This window comes from Pseudopodoces humilis, chromosome 7, assembly GCF_049639895.1.
Source record: "Pseudopodoces humilis isolate 2021_Gansu_Grassland_sample_001 chromosome 7, ASM4963989v1, whole genome shotgun sequence".
NCBI classification, from domain to species: Eukaryota; Metazoa; Chordata; class Aves; order Passeriformes; family Paridae; genus Pseudopodoces; species Pseudopodoces humilis.
The window spans coordinates 9,404,243-9,426,850 of NC_142206.1; the positions used below are offsets into that span (position 1 = coordinate 9,404,243).

Sequence of the window (22,608 nt, forward strand, 5' to 3'; positions counted from 1 at the left end):
CTTGGGAATGATTCACCCTGCCACGAACAAGAGCAGAACAGCTTTAAAGGGATGGAAAAGTTTATTTGATGTAACCCACATCTGTGCTTGCAAGAGCACCCAGTGCCCTGCTGCCACCAGCATTCCCAAAATCCAGGAACAGCCACAAACCCTGCAGCCCACTGGTGCTTTTAGCAGAATTAACAGGCACGTAGAACAAAAGACAAAGCTGAGCCTGTTGCTGAAATTTTTCAAAATAAAATGATAAAAAAATATATACATATTCCATGCAAATGGTTCAAAAAGTTTATTGAATATTTAATTTACAAAAATCATATACCTAATGAGGTGTTCTATGCAAAATTGGATAAAATAAACTGCATATAAAACCCAACCCTAGTAATGCAAATACAACACAGATATGAGACCATGGAAAGGAGAAAGAAATAGTAATAATCATGACACACATGTCCCATTCATGAAGGATTGTCCCAACCATCCAAGAACTAGTTCAACATGATGCCTTCTCCCTTGATACTCTGTACATTTCACCATTTTGTACAGGCCTTCCATATTCCATTGGTCCAAACTTAGAGCTGATAAGAAGTCTTTACCTTCTTTCTTGGCTGCTACACTAGATTTGCCATTTTCCTTTTGATCAGAAGGTGGAAACAGACAGTACAGACACTGAACATGTGCACTATTAAATGCAACTTGCTATCTTTGGTAGGGACCCTAAATCTGCAGTGGTCAGCTTTCTAGAGTGACAGGAATTTCAGTTTTGGCAAAAAAAAAAAAAACAAAAACCAAACAGGTTTAATTGTGTTGTTTAGTAGAACAGTAATGGCAGTTTCTGTTGAACATTAAAAAAAAGGCTCTTGTCTGGTTTAAAAATGGAGATAATTTCCATGGGTTTCAAATACAATGATTAACATTCCTTGACTCAAAAATGGTTCCATAAAATGTCACTGCTGCACATCAGGCCCTTCCTTGTCTGAGCATGGATGCACTGCACACAGAACACAATTGCCATCCCACCCCTCCTGCCTTTTCCTCCCATTTAAAGCAATGGGAATATTCCTGCAGATCTGGATGCGAGTTTCCTTCTGAACCAGCAGGAATCTCCTTGGGTGACTTAACACTTGCACAGTAACTTTTCCAAGTTTTCCTGGGAAAAGAGGAGGGTGAAGCAAAAACAAAAGAGTGAAGGAATTTGGGAAAATCTGTGCTAGAGAGTTTGCAGCCCTCCTCTGGGATAACATGAGCAGGAGGAGCAGGAACAAGAAAAAATAATTTAAAAAGAAGATAAAAAATTCAAGAGCCAAGGAACTCCACTTCAAAAGAAAAGGAAAAAGTACCAGACTGTTTCCCTCATAACATTAATATTCCATAAATATTGGACAGTATTTGATTAACTACTATTAGCAGAAACTTTCAAACATTTTCTTTGTTTTTTTTCAAGCACTATCTGGAAAAGGAAAGAAAAAAAGGAAAGAAAAATAGAAAAAAAAATAGAAAAAAAAAGAAAAGGAAAAAAATCCAGCTCTGCACCTCCCCAGTCCTCCCCACTTGGTGGAAATGCAAACAGCTTGCATATAGCCATGACTTTCTCAGCTGCAAACGCTTAGTGGAAGACTAACCAGACTTGAACATTTTGACTAAATCTGCTCACTTAGGAGTAAAACATGCAATATTACAGCAGACAGCTACTGCCGTCCAAAAGGCTTGGCTAGTTTGGCAGAGAAGAAATGTTTCCAGATGAAAATAAATCCCAAGAGCCTCAGTGAAAGACGGAGTACTTACAATATATTAGCGATTTCTGTGGCATAAACATTTTAAAAAGCATCAGCAAAGTATTAAATATAAAAGCCATATGCATATACCCCCTCCATCCTCGGGAAAGCCTCGTGGTCTGTCTGTAGTGTGTGAAGTGGTGTGTGGGCTGGGGAATTAAGGCATGAGCAGCAGTGGGAGTCCCTACTGCCTGAGCTCCACATAGTTGGCAGGGAAGAGGCCGTAGCGGCCCTTGCACACCCCTCTCCACCAGCCGTCATCGATCATCTCGATGTTGGTGATGATGTCGTCAGGGTCGAAGGAGATCTCGTCATCACCCGCTGCAGGGAGAACCCAACAGGGTCAGCACTCACATGACCAAGAGCTCACAACAGCCCCAGCACTTGGGTGAAAGAGTTTTTTGGAAACTCCCACCATTCCCACAAACAGAACCCAGTCATTTTCAATTTGCGCTCTTGCCCAACCCCCAAATCCCGGACTTTTCATTTGCCGCCACAAGAGACATAAAAAGGCAAAGGAAAAATCCAGATGTACCTCATGCAGAACAGTTTTTGAAGCCAAAGGGTGAAAACGAGTTTTGCTCACCAGCTTGGTAATCGTAAAGGGCTATGGCTGTGATCCCAAGTTCATTTTCATACTCATCATATGCATTTTCTTCTGAAGAAAGGAGAAGAGAACAATGAAAACATGAAGTACATTATCACCCTCAGCTCCTTTCTGTGGTGCTTCTCCTTCAGTTGCACTGCTAACCCAAACAGGAAGCAGGCAACAACCCATGCTAGGTTTCAGCAGTGCTACTGTTCCTTCTGTATGGACTTTTTCCCCCAGTCACACACAACTGAAGCATGAAAAGCATTTACAAGAGACATTGAAGACAGGACTACATAAAACCAATAGCCCTGTACTGCTTCTGTAAAACATGACTGGATAGCTGAGCCCAAGATCACTGTGTACGAAAATAAATAATACAAGTGGTGCATGCTGGGGGTGCAGAAAGGGGCCTGTTTAGAATTCCTAGGTTTTTGTACCAGACCATGTTCATCCTTCACAGCTCATTTAGCAACCACAAGAGGTGAGAAAAAAACAGACATTCAAAAGAATCCTACTCTTGCAGTTTCATACATCCCTACTCCAGTCCCTCACAAGCACAGAACCCAACATATCAACTTCAAACTCCAAGAACTGTTGATTGAATTTTTTTGCTGGCGCGGCACACATTTAAATCTCCAGCTTGGTGCTTTCTTCTCATGTTGAGCTACATTCCATGGGGTGGGAATGGCTACCCCTGAATTTCTTTTCAAACTGAGACCCTGGAGAGCACTGTAATTACTCCAACGTCACCTCACAGAAGTTAACTAACCTCAACACCTTGCTGCAGCCATTTATTAATTTCCTAATTAAAGTTTGTTGGTGGGGAATGTGGAAAGTCTCATCGGACTGAGAGTAGAGTTTAGCAAACCAGGACAGTGTGCTATCAGCACAACTGCTCATTAAGCTCTTGCAAAAGGAAATAATCATTATCCTGAAGGGTTTGCTGTGAGACACAAACCTGCTTGGTAGTGGTCTGCTGCTCCTGCCACCTCATAGACAGTCTCTGGCTCGTACTCCACGTCCTGCTGGCTCATTGCTTCCTGGTAGTCAGGCTGTGCTGCTTTGTAGCCAGCCTCTGGCTCCCGGGCAGCAGGGTAGGATGGGCTGGAGCTCTTGTACGCTGACCCTGCTTCGTAGGAAACTGCATCCTGCAGGAGTATAGGGGAACTCTGTCAGGGCTTTGTGAAGAGGTTCCCATGCTCAGGATCAAAGCCCACATCCCAAAGGGGATCCCAACGAACCTCGTAGACCGGGCTGGAGGGTGCCTTGTGCTCCGCCACCTGTGTGACAGGAGAGGGTGGTGGGGTCTGCTTCTTGGCTTTAGCTTGCTCCTAAATCCAGGAGAAAGGAAAACTTCAGTGCAGTTCAGTCACGGATGAGGTGACCAAGGGACAACCCTCCAGAAGGAAGGACAGGCAGCATATCCTGCAATAAGCTGCTGTGGTCACAGAAGGACTGGGCTGGCTGGGCCAAGCAGAGCACCAGAAATGCAGCATAGCAAAAGAGAAAAAAGTGAAGAAAACAAAACCCCCATGGCACAAACACATGCCTGTGTTTAAAAACAGAGCCCCAGAGTCGTCTGGCCCATTTCCAGAGAAGCTGCAGGGTTTCAGTGCTCAGTGTATTAATTCTGCTCATCAGCTGGCTGGGCCTCATGTCCCATTTCAGCCTGAGTTTAAAGAACCTGAAGCCCACACATGTTCTGGGTGCACAACAGATGAACTCTAATGAGAAATGTTTGTGCAAGCTGTGGCAGGTTTGCAAAACATCCTGCCAAGGCAAACGACTGAACAGCTCAGACTAAAGTGGGTCCTATACAGTGACAGTCAGGATTCCAATGTTCAGAGGAGTTATGGTATGTGGTAGAAATAAAAGCAGTATAGCTTTTGTGTTCTGTGACACAAAGAACGTGGATCTGCTCTGGCACTCAAGTGCTTCATGCTGTGCTATCCAACCTGTGAATCACGAGGCAATTCCACAATCATTGGAAAGCCACTCATTGGGGAGCCAGGACACCCAAGTGCAAGAAAGGCTGTGCTGTTCACATGACACAAAACTATTTCAACAGCTAACTTTCATTTTGCCTCTCTTTACCACAGGAAAGAAAACCATGAATCCAGGGCCAAACTATCTTCTTCACTGAAAAAAGGAGGAGAGGATGTGTGCAATGGTAAACTGTGCACTCCAGTAGTTTAGGCCCAACAAGCTGTAACATCCCAGAGGATTCTCAGGAGAAATGGCAGTACAGAAATGTAGTGGTAGGATTCTGTTACAAAAAAATCTTCCTTTGCTTGTCACAGCTCAGAAAAAAATACATCTAACAAAGAATGCAAAGTGTGTCTTGAGAGCAGAGCCAGCTTTGAAGACAATTCAAAGCTTAGTGCTGTGCTTTCTGCAAAGAGTCTCCCCTGATGCAAACCCTCCCTCACTTTTAACTCCTGTGCTACAGATAAAAAAGATAAAAAGGCACCAGCAAAGTGATTATTAGAAGACAAACCTAAGTTTGGAGACAAATTAAGCAGTATCAATCCATTAATGATGGCAAACGTGGCAACAGTTTGACTAATTTGTCCTAGGAAATGGATCTGCAGTCCAGATTATAGTTTAAGATAGACACAGCATAACTGCCATAAAACATTTAAATTGCATGGTTCCCCTCAGGCTGGGTTTTGTTCCTCAGTGAAATGCTCCATGTGAAAGAGCATCCTGCCTTTTTTTGCAAGGCAGCAGAGCACAGCGGAATCACGAGGCAGCATTGACTCAACCCAGGCATCAAAGAAGAGCTCCTTGAGCACTCTTTGCCTGTGTGACATTTGTGAAAAGCAAGCCAGAACAAGGATTACCAGTAACTAGGGCTCTGGAAGAAATGCAGTCCATATGTACATTTCCATTGTGGGAGTGTCTATGCCCATATATCCTCTGAAAGTGAGGCTTTATCCTTTTTTGTGTGAAGAAGTTCACTGACAGAAATGAAGTTGACACCAGTCAGAGTCCATCCCTGCCCTTTGCAGTCTCTCTGTGGATGGTGTGGATCACATACCTACCCTTCCCCTGCTCAGCTAGGGAGCAAGGGGCAGTGCCAGCAGAGCCATTTCAACCTCATTCCCCCTCTCTGTGTCTGCAGAATCCCACAATTAACCATGGAGATGTTCAGGCTGTAAGAACATTAATCATCTGGTTACGGGGAAACTGAAATACCAGCTTTGGGGGAAAAAAACTTCAAATGTGTCCAGGCAACAGAATCTTTGATGAAGCACTAGAAAAATCCAGCAAAATGGCTTGGATTTAACCCACACTTACAGCAAAAAAAAAAAACAGAAGAGAAATAATGTAATTTCTGAGATAACAAAGTAATTAAAAAAAAAAAAAGACAGAGCAATTAAGGACCCTTCTAATCCAAACCATTCCATGACCTCTTCCTCTCCAAGCTTTTCTCCAGCACAGTAAGGAAACTCCAGGAATGTCTGGGGGAAGGTATTAAAAGTCCATGTGGAGGAAAAGCAGCATTAGAATGATGCACAGAAGATGAGCTCCCATTCAGCTCATGACACATTCCTGCAATGAACATATGCTCGCACTGCACATTGTGATGCCATAAAGCAAAATAGGTGATAAGCTGAGAGAAAAAGGAGAACCAAGGAAAAATAAAAAATAAAAGCCATCACTTTAGAGGAAGAGAGCTTACCAGGCACTCTTTTATACTCTTTAAACAAATTAATTACATCAAGCCTTAGTCTCCTCTAATAGAGACTAACATGCAAATTCCATAACGGAGCTAAGATGCAGTTTCTGACTAAACATGTCCTGGAATTATCTTGCTTATGAATAACACAAAAATCATGAAGCTTTTACCCATGCCAATGCAAAGTCAATGTTTTTAATTCCCTAAGATTCAATTAACATTTGGAAGACTATCCTCCCCTAATCTCCTGGCTGTGTGCTATACCACCTCCATCTTCCAAAACACTGATCCCAAAGGAACAGCATCACCAGCTGTCACCATGGGGTTAAACTTCTTGAACATGCAGGGCCTTTTGGGGACCACAGAGTCCTCCCCTCATGAGCTCCTCCATGCCCAAAGGGAATGTGGGACTGTCGAAAGGCAGATGGACAGGAGGAAAAGGCCAGGCTGGAGTCAAACACAGCTGAAGTGCAGGCACAAACACACACACTTCAAGCTTTAAGGCCAGCTGGAAAGGAACCTTTTCTCAAGGATTCCCTTTTCTCCCAGCACTGCATTGAAACCAGGCTGCTCCAATCAGATTTGAACCTTACTGACCTCCAGCTTCCTCCGAGCCTCCTCCTGTTCCTGCTTCTCCCTGGCCATTCTTTGGGCTCTCTCAGCTTCTGCCTTCCTTCGGTCTTCCTGCTCTTTCTCCTTGGCCAGGTTCTCAAAGTTAGCTCGGATGCTGCTTGTTTTATTGGCAACTGTAACATGGAAAAGTAAAATCATGTCTCAGGTTCTATATAGAAGTAGACTGGAATGAATTTTAGCTACAAATTTCTGCTTTTCTGCCCTCTGTCAAGGAAGTTCAGTCAAGGAAGTTCTTCCATTCCTCTTTCTTCCTCCTCCTTCCAAGCTCAAACCTCTTGTGCACCTTATTTCTCTTCAAAAAAAACTCTGTAATGCTTCTTCTTTCTCTCCTTCATGGTACAGTCCCCACCACAACCCCACACAGTTTATTCTCCCTTATTCTTTCCTTATTCTCATGCTTTTTATTCTCCCTTCCTTAATTCTGTTGAGCCTCGAGAGAAAAAAACAAACTGGAACAAAGCAAAACAACCTCTAAAGGAGGGAAGGAGTGTCTGAGGTTGCCAGAGAACTGTAAATACAGCAGTTCTCTCTGGATGACCTTTACTCAGCACTACTACATCAATATCCCAGGATTCTGGACAGTATCACCTCCAAAGAAAGGATTTGGGGCCAATGCCTTACCAGCTTCTACTGGCTTGGTCTTCTGATAAGTTGATGTTGGTTTCTCAATGTCTTCAAAAGTTGCTGCATTCTATCAGTAAGGACAAAAAGGCTACATGTAAAACCCCCCACAAATTCATGAAGACATTCACACAGACTCAATCTGAGATACTGTCCCTAAGGCTTTTAGCACAACGTCAAAACTAAATCAGGAAGGATCAAAACTTTACAAACAGAATAATCCTTTCTGCAAGTCAAGCTAGAAAGAATTAGTCTTCAGGGACAGTTCTAAATACATCAAAATCCTATTAATTAAAAATAAAAAAGTTTATGAGTGACTCATCAGAACTACAAAAAAGGCAATAAACATACATTGTGTAGCTGCCACTGTTTCTAATCCACATAAGCTGGCATCAGATCTGTGTGTATAAATTTTCTTTTTAGAAGTTTAGAAAAGCACAAAACTCTGCCCTTAGACTGGAGAAGTGTCCAGAAATAGAGAGATGAACAGTGCAGATCTAACCAGGCTGTTCTGCATGGTCAGAAGTCATGGCTCTTTGAAGCAACTTACCTTGTCCATCCGATCTTTCTGGACACCGTATTTCCCTCCAAATCCTTTGGAATAATCTAAAAGCAGGACAAAAAGGGTCAGAGCAGGGAGTTAGGTGCCCCTCCTGCCTTGCTGCCAAATGCAAACAGCCACCTCAGGTGCAAAGAGCCATTTCAGCTGCATGCAGAGCCACAGCGACAGCCACCACAGAAAATGCAAGTCGGCTTTGATGCAGAGAGGACACAGAAGCCCAGGAGCCCTCAGGAACACCAGCAGACAACAGGCTGTGGGCCACATGCATTCCCTGAGTAAACGTGAAGCTGAGGATCGAACAGGTATCAAGCAAGGAGTAAGGGAGGAGCCCTCCTGATGCATCACTTCTGTAACACAGCCTTTGACAGCACCAATTCTGAGTTCTCTGCAGGAATCACAGAGCCTGAGCCATTTTGCTTTGCTCAAAGTCAGTCTTTGGTGACCACAGAGGTGCTTTGGGTTTTTTTTCCTTTTTGGGAATGGCAGGAGAATGTAACAAATTTCTCATTCCAGTGGGTTTGGTTGTGATACTCAGCTGGTGAATATTAAAACCATTGGTGGTAACTCCTGCTCTACACATTGAAAGGGGCAATTGCACAGGCCAGATTTAGCTGCCTAAAGCAACTCACAGAAATGGGGTGGCTGGGCTATCCCACACCACCCCTGAGCTGCACACTCTTTCTCCCAGCTGGTGCTGCCCTCAGCACTTGTCACACTCCCAAATTCACTCACCAGTGACACTGATAAAAACAACAAGCAAACCCAGATAGGAGGGGGTTTCTGCTCTCAAGGGAACATCTGAGGAGCACCAGAGCAGCACAACAGCAGCAGCAAGAGTGTGTGGCTGGAAGAATACCTCTTTGTGGTGGCAGAGAGCAGTAGGAATGTGCCCTTACACTGTCCATGTTCCCTATCCATCCCTGTAATACAACCCCTTCTCCTCTCAGCCCCCAAACCATTGGCTCTCCCTGCCAACCATTGCAGTGCTTGCACTCGGGCTCTGAAAGCCTGAATATGTGTCACTGTAGCACAGGAAAATATCAGCTATCAATGAACAACCTCATTTTCTTCAGCTTTGTATGTATTTTCAGCTAGAATAAATATACTACACTTACATTTTCCTGCTCCAGACTCCTCACTTTAAGATAACGGAAAACCAGGAATTCATGAGCTGTACCCCAACTATTTCACAATGAATAAACAGAGCATTATAACAGCACTTGCTCACCTAAGAACCACAAACATTCCTTACTTCTTTCAAAGACTACAATGATTTGAAAATGATCTTGCCACAGCCTGTTGCTTGTTAATGGTTACATGCATGGTCATTATCTGAATATTTTCCCACCAATTTACCCAGGCAAAACTTTATATTTAGTCTCTAAAACTGACTTCATTAACTTCATATTAATAATAATGTTACTATCACACTGCATGTACAGCTATTAACTAATTTAGGATTTTGCAGAGCTGTTGACTAAACACTGGGCATTTCCTGAACACAGGCTTGCTTGAGGTAATATTTTAAGGATAAAATGAAGAAAACTGCTGGATCACAGAAGAACAGAAGCACAAGTGTCTGCACATTCCTGGCTTTGATCTACTCAGGAAACTATTTCAGACTGTGTGAGAAGTGGCTGCACTGGTAAGAAAGTAACAAGTGAAAACAGTGCCTTGTTGAGATTCATGCTTGGCTAGTTTCTCCTTGTAATCAAACCCCAGAGCAGATGGGTCCTGCCTTTCTGTCTGTACACCAAATTTCCCTCCGAAACCACTCTTATAGTCTGAAAAAGCCACATGGGATACATTAAAACCAAGGCAGGGAAATAAAGAAGTTAAGTCAGAAACACTCAAAATAATTTTTGCAATATTTTCAATTATCAGCAATTTTGGATGGTGAAAAAAAGGACACTTATGTAAAAGTAAATTGAAAAAATTGTCAACTTGAGATGATTTATCAGATATAAGAACAGCATTCTGAAGTCACAGGAAAAAAGCATTTCTCAACATTTTTCATCCATACTGCATTAATGCAGTCGCATTTGATCAAAAGTATGAACACAGGCACACCGGTAATTTGTTCACCAAAACAAAACAACAAAGATACAAGAGAATAAACAAAATAAACACCAAAACATACAAGAGAATCAAATGAGCTTTCTTCATCAGCATGGTTAACATTTGTACAGAGAGCTGACCTTTAACGAGGTGTGAGGATGGGCTCCACAGAGACCACCCTCCAGATATTCCTTAAAGGAAGGAGGAATATTCCTGTTGCCACACAAGTTGAGGAAGGAAAGGTTTCAGCTAAGAGCTGAAGTTGTACTTTTACTGGGCACCATGTATTTCACAGGAATAAGAACCCCACATGCCAGGAGGAAGGACTGCATTTGGTTTTAGACTCTCCCAGCATGAAAATAGGGATACACACAACAGAATCCAGAGGGGAAAAATTACTGGTGGAAAGTAAAAAGGAATTCCTAAGCTCTGGTTTGCACAAATCAACTGAAAAAGGAAAATAATCCAGCATAATTGCAGGCTCATAAAGGAGAATTCAGCCCTGAGCCTGGACTTTGAGGGCCTGGGTGTCAGCTGTACCAAAGCTGCTCTGCAGCCACCAGTTCAACCAGTGACAGCAAAACCCAGACACAAGAAAGGAACCTCACATCAGCTCCTGAGAGGCTGTGCCCAAGACACCAGGGCAGGGTTCACACAGGCAACAGGAAGTCAAAATGAGGGCAGGCAGAAAGAACAGCAGGGAACTGAGAGCTGATTCACCTTTCTGTGACTCGTGCAGCTGCACCTTCTCCTGGTGGTCCCAGCCAAGGGCACATTTGTCTTGTCTGTCTGTCTGCACGCCAAACTTGCCTCCAAAGCCCTTTACATAATCTGTGAAGTTTTCAGAGAACATTAATGCATTTCATAGCTGTAAACTGCATTTAATAAAAAAAACAGGAACATGTTAGGAGATAAGCTGCCCTGTTAATAATACATTCACTCATTTAAGGGGATGCAAAATCCTCACACACACAAGGCAAACACACATTTACCACAAAAAAAACCCCTAACAATTTAACAACTCCCACCCAAAAAAAGGCCTCCAATGTAGTTTTCCAGGTTTAAAAGGGTCTGAGCTATGATTTTAAAAGAAAATATAAACCTTTCTGTGATTCGTGTTTTTCCGTTTTGCCTTGATATTCAAAGCCAACAGCACTTTTATCCACTTTGTCCTTGTCGACACCGTATTTACCACCAAAGCCCTTGGAATAATCTAGAGATAAGAGAGAAGAGTTTTGCTTTTAAGTGCTCAGCAACAAAATCAACACCTTGAGAAACTGTGATAACCAGGGCTGCTAGCATTGCATCATGTTTTAAAAGAAGCACTGACATCCTCAGTTCAGCTTGATTTCAGACAATGAAGTCAGAAATCCTTCAGAACACATTCTCCAGGATGGAAAATAAAATAGCATTTTGCTGGGCAATACCAGCAGTTCAGCTGCCTGACTCCTTGGTAAAATTCTGAAGACACTTACTGTGAACTCCAAAACCCATGTCAGCAACAGCCTGATGCTTTTAAACACCCCCTGCTCCATGTCAGCATTTCTAAAGTGCAAACATTTTTAAGGGATAAACAGAAAACAGACGGCAAAAATGTTGCTATTTTTCAATAAAATGGTCGATTTTTGATCAGATATGCCTGGAAACTTGAGCAGCAACACAATATTAACTCTAAACACTGCTAAGTGTTTAGATCCACAAACAGCTGATTATTTTAGAAGCACTTCTCTGTGGTGGTGAAGCTGCTCACAGACTGAGTACTTTGATTTAAAGCTTTTCAAAAGGAGCTGTACAAAACCACCAGACAAACCTGTGTGCCCCTGGACTGTCCCTTAAAACCAGGAAGAATTTTTTTAGTTTTTTGTTTTTTGTGGGTTTTTTTCAGAAGTCGAGGTTTTCAGCAACATAAATTTTACCCAGCATTACCTTTCAGCAGGTTAGGAGTGCAAGAGGTGTAAAACATGAGTATTTAACAACATGGCTTATGGGCAGTGCCTACAGCACCAGGGAAGGAGCCTGCTAACACATGTGCGTCTATTCACCCTTCTGGGAGTCGTGTTTCTCAGTTTTCCCCTGGTAATCAAACCCCACTGCACTCTTGTCCACTCTGTCAGCCTGTACTCCGTATTTTCCACCAAAACCACTTGAGTAGTCTGCATTGAGAGTAAAGCACAATAAAATCAGCATGAAGGCAACTTGTCATGGATACAGCATAGCCTAGCAATTGAGGGGAAAAACAAGTTATTTCAGAACCGAAGTATTATGAATACTTTAGCACATAAAATTCAGTTTAATTTTAAACACAAGATAAGCAACAGTCCTATAGCTTATGATGGTTCCCTTTAAAGTTCTTCCCTATTTCCAGCAGGGTGCAATACAACAAAGAGCAATTCCCAGTCTTCCTGACATGTCCTTGAACCTCACTTCAGAAATAAAAATAAGACTCCTTACAACCCACTATTTCCTTCTCTTAAAACCTCATCAACTCATGAAATTGTCAGGGAAATTCATTTTTTCCTCCTGTTCCACCAAACCCACCATTTGATTGAGAATGTCATGCAGAGGTCTCAATAAAGGAGGTATTTCCCGTACAGTGAAAGAATCTGCTCTATTTTTTATAGAAAATATGCCCACTGAGACGGCCACCTCCCCACTTTACCTTTTTGGGAGGGATGCTTCTCAGTTTTGCCCTGATATTCAAACCCAACAGCTGACTGGAAAAGAAATAAAACGACAAGTATGACAGAGTTAGGCATCAGGAGAAAAACTGCATGCACTTCAGTGGACATAGAGCATAGCAATTCCTGTGCTGTTCCATATTGCTCTGACCTTCTGGATTGGGGGCAAAAAAGCCCCTTTAACTTATGGGCTGCATTCATTTACATGGTACATCAGTGCATGCGTTCATGGCCAGGGTTTTGTCCTCCCTTGCCAAATTGTACCAGCAGCACACTCCAGCCTGGCCTTGCCAGGTCCAGCAATTCAGTATGACAGAAATCCAGCTTTTCCATGCAAGGATTGTTACGCAGTCTTGGAACAGGACATCAATTATCCTGCCCAGTAGCTCATGCTGTGACACAGGACAAAACATCCCCAAACATTCTACAGTATTCACACTGACCTTGTCAAAGAACACAAGAAAGTAGTATTTTAACATCTCTTTTCAGCTTTCTTTTCAACTCATCTCATGAGGGCTTTTTTCTATTCTGCTTAAAACAGTAATTTATCTCCCTAACAGTCAGTGTAAGCTTCTGCTAAACTTCAAAAATAGCAGGAAGAACAGCCCACACCAGCATCTCAAGGCACTGGAATTTTGAAGTTTTACATACAAAAGGAAGAAAAAAACCATTGTGGGTGGCTGCAGGAGAAGATGAAATCACTCACCTGGTCAACTCTATCAGTCTGTACTCCAAACTTGCCACCAAACCCTTTCACTGAATCCACTTGGGAGCAATGCTTAGAAAGTTTGGATTGGTATTCATGTCCAACAGCTGACTGGAAGAAATTGGTGAAGTTCAGAGACAGCAATTCTACACAGTCTTGTGTGTCAGACAAAACACTGCACCAAGCAACCTGAGGGTGAGTTTTATTACCAACATGCATCACTGCCACTCCTCCTGTTGAAACCAACTTCCCTGGAAATTCCTACTCACTTGGGAAGTATCCACAAGGATGCTGCCATGCTACCAATCCAGCCTAGGCAAGGGAAGTGACTGCATTTTATGGGGGCTCCTTGATGCCCTGCATTTGCACTTCAAAAGCACAGGAATGAAAACAAGACAGGTACAGAGGGAGTCTTGATGGTGTTCATGCAGAATTTGAAGTGAGTTCTGGGTGAAACACACAGCCTAGTTTTTATTTAGGGATCTGTTTTAGCTGACAGGGAACTGCAACAAATACAACAATATTGTTGTACAACAATACAAGTACAACCAAAGCCAGCTGCCACTGGTTTAGGGAAGCACCCAAGTCTCCTGCATAAATCACAATTAGGCATCTTCCTCACATGCAAAATGGTATTGAACATGAGGAGATGCACCCACACCTGTGCCAAAGGTATCACAGCCCTGCGTTCTGGCCCTGGAAGTTGAGCTGAACAGAGGCTGAGTTCCATCTATCCCACAACAACTGGCAGGACATAGGGATATGTAATTACACACTGGAAGTGCCTCCACAGAGCCTTGCTAGTGTTACACTGACCTAGTGCTAGGGAGCCCTTACAGCTCCTGGAATTGATGCTGGAGCCTCACACCTTGAGCAAAAATGCTTCTTCCTTGCCCACTGCCAACAATGGGAACTGGCCAGAGAAACCTGCAGCTCACATTGGATAATTCTGTGCCAGGCAGCTGGACCAAGGTGAATTAATTTGAGGACACAAGGTGTCTGCACACCTAAGTAGCTCAGATTTTAGTGTTCGCTCTTTTTGTTCCACACAGGGGCTGGAGGGAACATTCCCAGCAGGTAGGGAAGCAAAGCATTATTGGCTGAAGTTACTGCCAGGTAACAGATCAAGGAGATCAAGGATGGCAATAATAGGACACTACTTTAACTCAAAAGCTTTACAAAAGCTCCCTGCTTTTCCTGACTGAAACAATCACACTCCTGTTCATTCTGCAGGTGTTCTGTAGTACAGTACCTGTGAAATGTGACAGAAAACACCTCCCTTTATTCTTCCCATTACATTTATGGAAAGCATAAAGCTCTGAAAATTTTATGTTTTACATGATTTTACCCGAGCTCCCTTTTGTTACACCAACAAAGGTGTAAGCGTGGTGTTTTCTTGGTGGTACCAGGACTTTGTGCATTTTGCCAAATACCAAGCATTACAAAAAAAACCCTTTTAAAAAGACTTAGAGAAACAGTTTTTGGTAATCTGTATTTCAGAGTCAAACACCCTCATAACTTCTCTGTACATTTTACACCAGCTCAGGAGGTACGGCACACAGAGTGATGGAAATGTTCATTTTAACTCAGCACCAAGGATTTGCCCTAAACGCAACAAAACCCTGCACCATGGCAACGCTGCAGCAACCCTGATTCAATGGTCAAGCTTTAAAGCCAAGCTGTAGGAGCAGCACACCTGCAGAGATACCTGCAAAGGAGACATCTCAGCCACAAGGCTTCAGAACTACAGTTACAAGGGAGAAAGATTTATTACAAACAGAAATCATGACACACATCCTGCCACCAGCACCAGTCACATGGGCATGACCAGCGTGTTTTTCCCCGTGAATAATTCTGGCCTATGGGAAACACTGCTGACTTTTGCTCCTTTCTTCTTCCCCATGGACATAGGTGAGTGATAAACTGCTGACACTAGAGAGCATCAGCAGAACAGGCCTGGTGGTTGAATCTGCTCAGCAATTGCTTTTCTCAGATGCAAAAGTTAGCCTACTTCAAAGGCCCACTGAGAACTGGACAGCAATTAACTCTGGTATACAAGAATCCAGCAAAAATTTAAAGCTGTCAAGTTACCAAAAATACAGAAAACAAATAAAGTAAGAAAACTTTCTTATTTAGAAATGTTTTTATTCTTACTCTAGCAGAGCTCATGAAAGAAAGCAGCCAGAAGTTGATATGACTATTTACCACATGACTAAAGGAATTATACTAAGAATTATAATTTTTTTAACAGTGTAACATAAGCAGCCATCAACTCCTTATATAAAAAACTACCATCTGACTGAAGTACAATATTTTAAACACTTGCATTATTTGAAACTGTTCACAGTTTGTTCACAAGAGCTGCACTCTGATTTTAATGAAGCAGCACATCCTTTTTTCATTTTTTGGCAGTCTCTATCTATATGGATAGAGCAGCTGGCCCAGCATCCAAATAAAAAGATCATACTGGTTTTATTAATGCACCAAGCCCTTTGTACATTTAGAAACATAAATCTAAAAACTTGAATCCTGACTCCAGGGGAATCCTCTCCAGACTTGGCATCAATCAAAACCATGTGGGGCCATTGCACACCCCAGAGCAAAGCTGGAACAAACTCAGCTCACACAAAGAGTATTGCTGGCCAGGCTTATCACTTCACTGATCACCTCATCCCAGGGAAGCCCCATCCACACTTACTTTATCCATGCGATCTTGCTCCACGCCAAACTTCCCTCCATAGCCATGGGAAGCTTTTGGTCCTGTTTGCAGCTCCCTCTCTTTAAGGTTCTGGTGTTCTTGGAATACATTCTCCCTCAGCTGATGAATACTTTAAAAAACAACGAAGCAGCAACTTTACTAAGGAAGTTTCAGCAAGAAACTTCATAAAGATGCAAAACAAAGCTGACAAAACTATCATCTTAATTAGAAGTTGGATCACTTGCATTTTTCAAGCTCTTCCCATTCATTCACTGTATAAAACATTACCTCATATTCTGAGACACTGGATTTGTCCCACTGCAAAATGTTGTTTAAAAATAGAAAAGAAACTGCTGGTTTTAAGACTAATGCATTAAACAGAAGAGAACTTTGCTATTTTAACAATCCTTTACCTAAAATTGATTTGTGCCTGTAACATTTTTTTTTTTTTCCTCATGTCCTAATTTAAATTCTTCCCAATGCTTTCTATTTAGATGGCAACTTTTCAGAACAGGGATCACCTCTTATCACACAATCCCAGTGGTATCAGGGCTAATTCTAACAGAGCATTCTGGGCAGCACTGTACTGCAAAATAAAGATGTAAGGAAACTTGCAGCTTCTCTTCCCGAAGTGATCCCACAGAGGGCAGCGCAGGCTATGAAAAGAAGGGCAACCCAAAGTATAATCTGTACTTTAAGCACTTCCCACCTGAGTTTTAAGCTTCCTCAGGTATAATTCAGCCAGCAGCAATCTCCACTGCCCTCAGAATAGAGCAGGGTAACACTGATCCGTGAAGTAACCAGAGTTCAGTCTCCCTCTGCAACTTCACATATTTCCTAAAACTGCTTTAAAGTTCTGTCCTAGACACTTTTTGTAAGACATATAGGATTCAGGAGATGCATCATTTCTGTTTCACATATCCCTCTGTGATACACTCATTTGCTTTTCCATCAGAGCTCAGTTTGTTTCTTTGCCAGGGTTTTTATGAGTTTGGTGGTAGCAGTTTTCTAAACAAAGTTTAAGAATTAAGGGACAAAATATTTCCTTAAAATACCAAACTGGAGCTGCTCAGATCCCTCAGCTTCTTCCCTGGCACTACTGGCTCTTGCACTAAAACAGAAAAAAACAAAAAAAAAAACAACCAAAAAAACCTTTTCAGATACAGAGGCAGGAAAAAATCACATTTCCAGTGACAAAGAAAGATTTAAGGGTCCCTACACCATATTTCTACTCTTAATTTCAGCTCTGAGGACATTTGAAAGACCAACAATCTGGCAAATAATCAATCCTCTACAGGGACTCTTGCTTTAATTATGAAGACACAAGTAACTGAGATCATGAGTTGATTAAAAGTTGCCTGGGACTGTGCCTATTAATACATTTCACAAGAGAGCTGCTTTACTTGATGTGCTCTTGGTGGCCAGACCCATTCACGGTTTTAGCTCCCCAGCGCTGTTCTTTCTCACTCACATCATTCTGTGAAGGACACACATAAAAAGAGAGTTAAACACCCAAAGAAATCACTAGTCACACACATTTCAGAGTTCACAACAAAAGCTTCCAGCAGTCACTGAGACCACAAGTGCTAGAGAAGCAGCTTCACTTCCCCTCCACTCCAGGGACATGCCAAGACACATATTTGGCCAAACACACATCCCCTGCCCCACAGAGTTCCTCTGGAGCTGTCCCAGAACATGTTCCTGGTAGATCAGTAAATCCCAAAAGCCATACCACAAAGTCTGGATCCGTCTCCCAGTCATCAGCTCCGTCATCCTGGCTGACAGACACGGTGTGGCCTGCAGTAGCCTTCCACATCTGTAACAACACCAGGAGAAGCGGGGTCATGCTCCACTCACCAGCTCATTTGATTCATGCAGGAGCTGACAGAGGATATGAAATCCAAAATTCCCAATAAAATATGTTATTTAACCACATCACCAAAAGCTGAACTTGCAGTGAAAACAGGTTTGACCACTGCTGCTCAGACTGTCTTCTCAAGCTGGCTTACAAACCTGTTTAACTCTCCCATTTGCACTGTAAAAAGATTAGGAGCAATTGCTGTTTCAAAGAGAACAAAATCACCTTTCTTTGCTCAAATTACTGTGTGCCTTTTGTGCAGTCACTGCACTCAAAGACGTCTGCTCACACAAGTTTCTGAGCCAACACAAACTTTCAAAGACTGCTGCTAATTCTGGATCCTGTGCATACAATTAAGGTGTAGAAATAGGTGATTTTTTTTTTCCCCCAGGAGTTAAAAATGGTGAGCACAACATTGTTCTTCACCTGCATTACACCTGCCCAACCTCCTCTGCTGGTGGCAGAAATCCCAACAACTCTAAGAATTTGCACACAACACAGACACTGCTCCAACAACAGAGAACAGGAGTGTTTGTGCTTCTCAGGTAACCCCCAGTGAGACACGGTGCACACAAACTCAGCACCTCGTCTGGCTTTCAGACCAACAGAGTGTAACTGCAGGAAGCAAGACTCATAAAAAAGGCAAACAATAACTTCAAGAAACAACACCCAGCACTTACAAGAGGTTAATGATTTGGGTCCTCTCGCTTTCTGGAAATTTTATCCCCCATGGAGTATCAAGTTGGATGCTTTTAATTAACACTTCTGAATGCAACTAGTTAGCAGAATTCCTGATCTTCCTGGTTCTAGTGGCTGGAATTTACACCCTTTATTTTAGGTATCAAATCAAAACAAATAAATTCTAGAAAGCAAAACTGAAACATCAAACTACAAAGCTGCTAGTTCTCCCAGCTTGTTCAGAATACCTTTCAGAGAAAGGATTTTTCCTTGCTATTCAACTAGAATTCAGTTTTTTAACATGCCATCATTCTGTCCACTTACTTTTATCCTTCTAATTAAGAACAGACTACAAAGATAATTATCACAGGCTATTTAACTCACACTTGCATAATTCAGTGGGAGGGATGAAACTCACTCCCTCTTAAATGCATAACTAGTAATCCCTGGGTAAAGTCCACAGCTCGTTCTCTCAGGCTTGTTCTGCAGCCTGGCAGAACAAGCTGATGAGCCACTTTTATGGAGCATTTCAGAAATTTCAGGACTAGTAACGTGAGTGAGAGCAGCTGAAAAACTGACAGTCAAACACCAGGGTAGCAAATATTGGAGTAGACTGGATGGTGGGTGTAAAAGCAGAGCAGGTGACATGCTAACAGTATTAGCAGGTTTCCCCTCATGTTTTTTGAGGTCTCCTAACTTCCTCTGGCAGGTAAAGAACTAACCTTTATAACTTCATATCCAAAAAACCTCTGAGACTATGAGTTTATAACCCAAACCTTTAGAACATGGGAGTTAACATCATCCTTAAAATACTTTGTCTAAAGCCTTCTCTCACATGATTGTGTCCAACTGTCCTACTCTTTCCTACTAAAATCTAATTTCTTGCTAGAAAAACCACAAAAGCCTTGGAAAGCAGAACCTGCCCACCTCAGTAATGAAATTCAACATGGGTCCACGTTCTTTCTAACTTCTCCGAAGAGGGATGTTTTGTATACATCCTTCTGTGCTCCACCACACTGTGCAAGATGTTTAGGAATGGAATTCAAGTGATGAGAGTTGATGCAGGGGAACTGTGCATGGTGAATTTCTTCACTTTGTGCCAAACGCAACTTTTCTCCCTCAAGTACTTGTTTCTTATGCTCACTTGATTGATGTATTTTACTCATTCAGCTGTGCTTGGACATTTCAAAGAACAAAAGCTGGATCCTTCAGTCTAGGTTTCACTGCTTTTTCCTCAAGCTCCCACAAACAATAGCGCAGGGAAGAAAAATTTCACACACATCCCCGTACAAAATCCAGAATCCACCATGATTCTTTGCAAATCATGCACACAAACGCCAACATTTTGGAGTTTCCACAGTTCAGCCCTGCACTCTGTGAATTCCACAAGGAGCAAAGCAGCCCCAGCGATCTGGGCCCCCAGTCCACAGCTAGCAGGAATAAGCCTGGTTTCCGCCTGCTATTCCAGCACCGATTCCAGGGCAGAACGAGGAGAAACACGATCTATTCATGACTCACTGGCTCACGTGGTCATGATTCCTGAAGGAAGAAGCAAACGCTACGGTTCGAACACAAACCTAGGCTAAATATATGCCTCGAATGTATGCGCTCCTCGGTGCTGCTATGACTAATCAGCACACACATCATCCTACCCAGCATCTTCAGCGGCACCCTCGGCACCTCCCCGCTGCCCGGGGCCTAGGGACGAGCTCCGGACGGCAGTGCCGAGGCTCGGGGCGCAGCTGAGGGGAGCCGGGCAGCAGCTCCCAGGCGGGCCGGGCCACTCGGCCCGAGTCCGGCACCGCGGGCGGGGGCCTCTGCCCCGAGGGGCGCCCGCGGCGGCGGCATCACCGCTGTGGGGAGCCCCCGCCGCAGACGCTTCCCCTCAAGTTCTCAGCTTCTGAGTTGAATAAAATTAAAAGAAAAAACAAAACAAAAAAAAAAAAAAAACAAAGACACCCCGTCGCGACGCCTCCCGGCTCTGCCTTGCGCTCCCCGGCCGTGCTTGGAGCCCCCGGCCCGGCTACCCCTCAGCCCCGCCGCGCTTACTCTGCCTCTGCCGCCGCCTCCTCCTCGGCGCTGGCTCCCCGCCGCTGATTCCCGGGCTGGCGGCGGCTGCTGCTGCTGCAATTTCCGCTTCTCCTGAGCTCCCACTTCCTCTTCCCGGCTCCAGGTGGGAGCGGGACGGGCTCCGCTCCGCCCCGCCGGGAGGGGCCGCGCCGGCGGCTGCGGGAACGCCGCCTTCCCCGGGGCTTGGGGGGCTCGGAGCCGCTCCAGCAATCATTGATATTTATTTCTGGAGCTGCTCCGTCCCCCGTTTCTTTTAGCCGCTCAAAAAATGCACATTCAGTAGTTTTAAAATGGCCACAGGGGTATTGCTGGTGCAGTTTTGAATATCCTTCTTTCTTTTTTAATACTCACTTTTGCACTGTCATGTTTTGGAAGTCGCATCTACTCCGTCCCCAGGGGTTTCCATCACTTTTTATCAGTGGGAAAAAGTTTCCCCCATAGCTGGGATCCTCCAGAGGATCCAAAGACAACGGATGCCAAAATAGAAACTACAGGGTTTTAAAACACTGTGGTAGGAGGTACTGGTTGGTCCGCTGTTTGCGTCTTTTAGAGGAGAAGACCCCACAACTCCATTTCTAGCAAAAAAACCCAAAAACCTATTACAGATAAATACACAAATTCAAGCTGTAATAGAGGGAAAGATGATTAAAAATCCAGGTGAACACAAGAACAACTTAATTGTAAATGTAGCCAGTTCACATTAATAAATAGGCTGTTTACTTTTTCCTGGATTACACACACTGCTATTTACCCCATAAACTGAATACAGCATACTTGAAAAACTGGCTGAACTTACTCTCAAAAAGCTGTCTGCTAGAGAACACACGTGCAGAGAACACCTCAATCCTTCAGGCATTACTTCTGTCTGTTCTTTTGGAGTCTTCACCTGTCCCTCCATGTACAGGTAGGAATACCAACCACATGTATATATCACTTTTCATCCATCTATTCCAACATCTCATATAAAACCAAAAGGTACTGCTACCTAAGTTAACTACACTTGTCCTTTCCCTCCCAAGCCCCCTACTATTAACAAAAACTGGAATTAATAAATGTAGAATAACCTGTACACCTAAACTACAACCCTGACAGTGGGAAGTGAAAAACTTTCTTTTAAAGGCAAAGTGACCCTTCAGTTTCTTTAAAAAGTACTACCCTCAAACATATAGTGACAATTTTTATTTACCTGAAAATTTATCTTGCTGCCCCTCCCTCTCAATCTTTAGCCTACCAAGTTTCAAAAATAAATTCTGCTTTGAACTAATTGACCTGTTCTCCAAATCTTGGCATGATAAATCACTACTGTCCACAAGACACTGCTACAGCAGTTTAAAAGACAGAGTTAAAACATATTTTTTGAGTGTCCCTGTCCTTTAAGCATGCAAAAAATGCAAGCTTAAAGTCCACTCAGATAATTCTGAAGTATGCAGACAGGATGCACAATTTAATTTTTTTCAGCCCTCTTTCCAAGTAAAGCCTTTAAAGACATTTGGCAATTTACAAAACATTATATTTAATCAAGTATTATCTAGAGATCATTGTAACAGACCCAGGTGCCTTTTCTACCTGCACAGTTCTCTTTTAGCAGGGTGTGTGGGAGTTACTAAAACTGCGAAAGACGCGTTTTTCTGGATCTCTCTGGCACAGCTCTGCTGTCTAACTCAGAAGGAAGTCACCACACACAGTTTTGCCAGTTTGTGAAAGCTTTCACCATTTCACTCATTTATTCTACCTCTCATGTCAGTTCCATTGTTCCATAACAGTTAAGGTTTTACAGCCTCAAAATAATAAACGCATTTTCTGTTCACATTTTACAAGTCTATCCCGCATTGGTTTCACTTTTGAGAGCAACAATACATGACTTTGAACACCTACTATCACATCAGTGACCTGCAACACCTAGGGCAAGGTTTCTCTAAACAGCAAAGTTTAGCTGAGCAGCGAGTCAGGATTTCCTGCTGCAGTTCCATTTTAGTTTTTCCTAGAAAGATATATTCTCT

The 22,608-nt window shown here is 43.0% G+C and overlaps 1 protein-coding gene across 7 annotated transcripts; it reads right to left on the reverse strand.

The window, feature by feature from the left end:
* Positions 1-271: 271 nt before the first annotated feature.
* Positions 272-20,703, reverse strand: CTTN (cortactin). 7 transcript variants are annotated; one of them, XM_014260420.2, is made up of 17 exons: positions 20,588-20,703; positions 17,735-17,818; positions 17,406-17,479; positions 16,003-16,132; positions 13,305-13,415; positions 12,580-12,634; positions 11,963-12,073; positions 11,023-11,133; positions 10,641-10,751; positions 9,536-9,646; positions 7,851-7,906; positions 7,301-7,370; positions 6,644-6,792; positions 3,606-3,695; positions 3,323-3,512; positions 2,359-2,430; positions 272-2,093 (listed from the first exon to the last, which is right to left on the reverse strand). In XM_014260420.2, the coding sequence occupies exons 2-17, from the start codon at positions 17,816-17,818 to the stop codon at positions 1,957-1,959; spliced, it is 1,662 nt and encodes a 553-aa protein (XP_014115895.1). In that variant the 5' UTR covers positions 20,588-20,703; the 3' UTR covers positions 272-1,956. The 7 variants fall into 7 exon arrangements, with proteins under 7 accessions (XP_014115895.1, XP_087913484.1, XP_087913483.1 ...); XM_088057358.1 differs by lacking the exon at positions 20,588-20,703 and adding an exon at positions 19,466-19,905 and having other exon boundaries at positions 2,359-2,427; XM_088057357.1 differs by lacking the exon at positions 20,588-20,703 and adding an exon at positions 19,466-19,898.
* Between the last annotated feature and the right edge of the window lie 1,905 nt (positions 20,704-22,608).

Bases quoted from the DNA above. Each gene is read 5' to 3' on its own strand.
- CTTN (XM_005531779.3), bottom strand. From the start codon at position 17,848: ATGACCCCGCTTCTCCTGGTGTTGTTACAGATGTGGAAGGCTACTGCA. The intron at 17,480-17,734 runs GTATGGCTTTTG...TGTCCTTCACAG, and splicing joins AGACGGATCCAGACTTTGTG to AATGATGTGAGTGAGAAAGA. The intron at 3,513-3,605 runs GTTCGTTGGGAT...ATACTCCTGCAG, and splicing joins CCTCCAGCCCGGTCTACGAG to GATGCAGTTTCCTACGAAGC.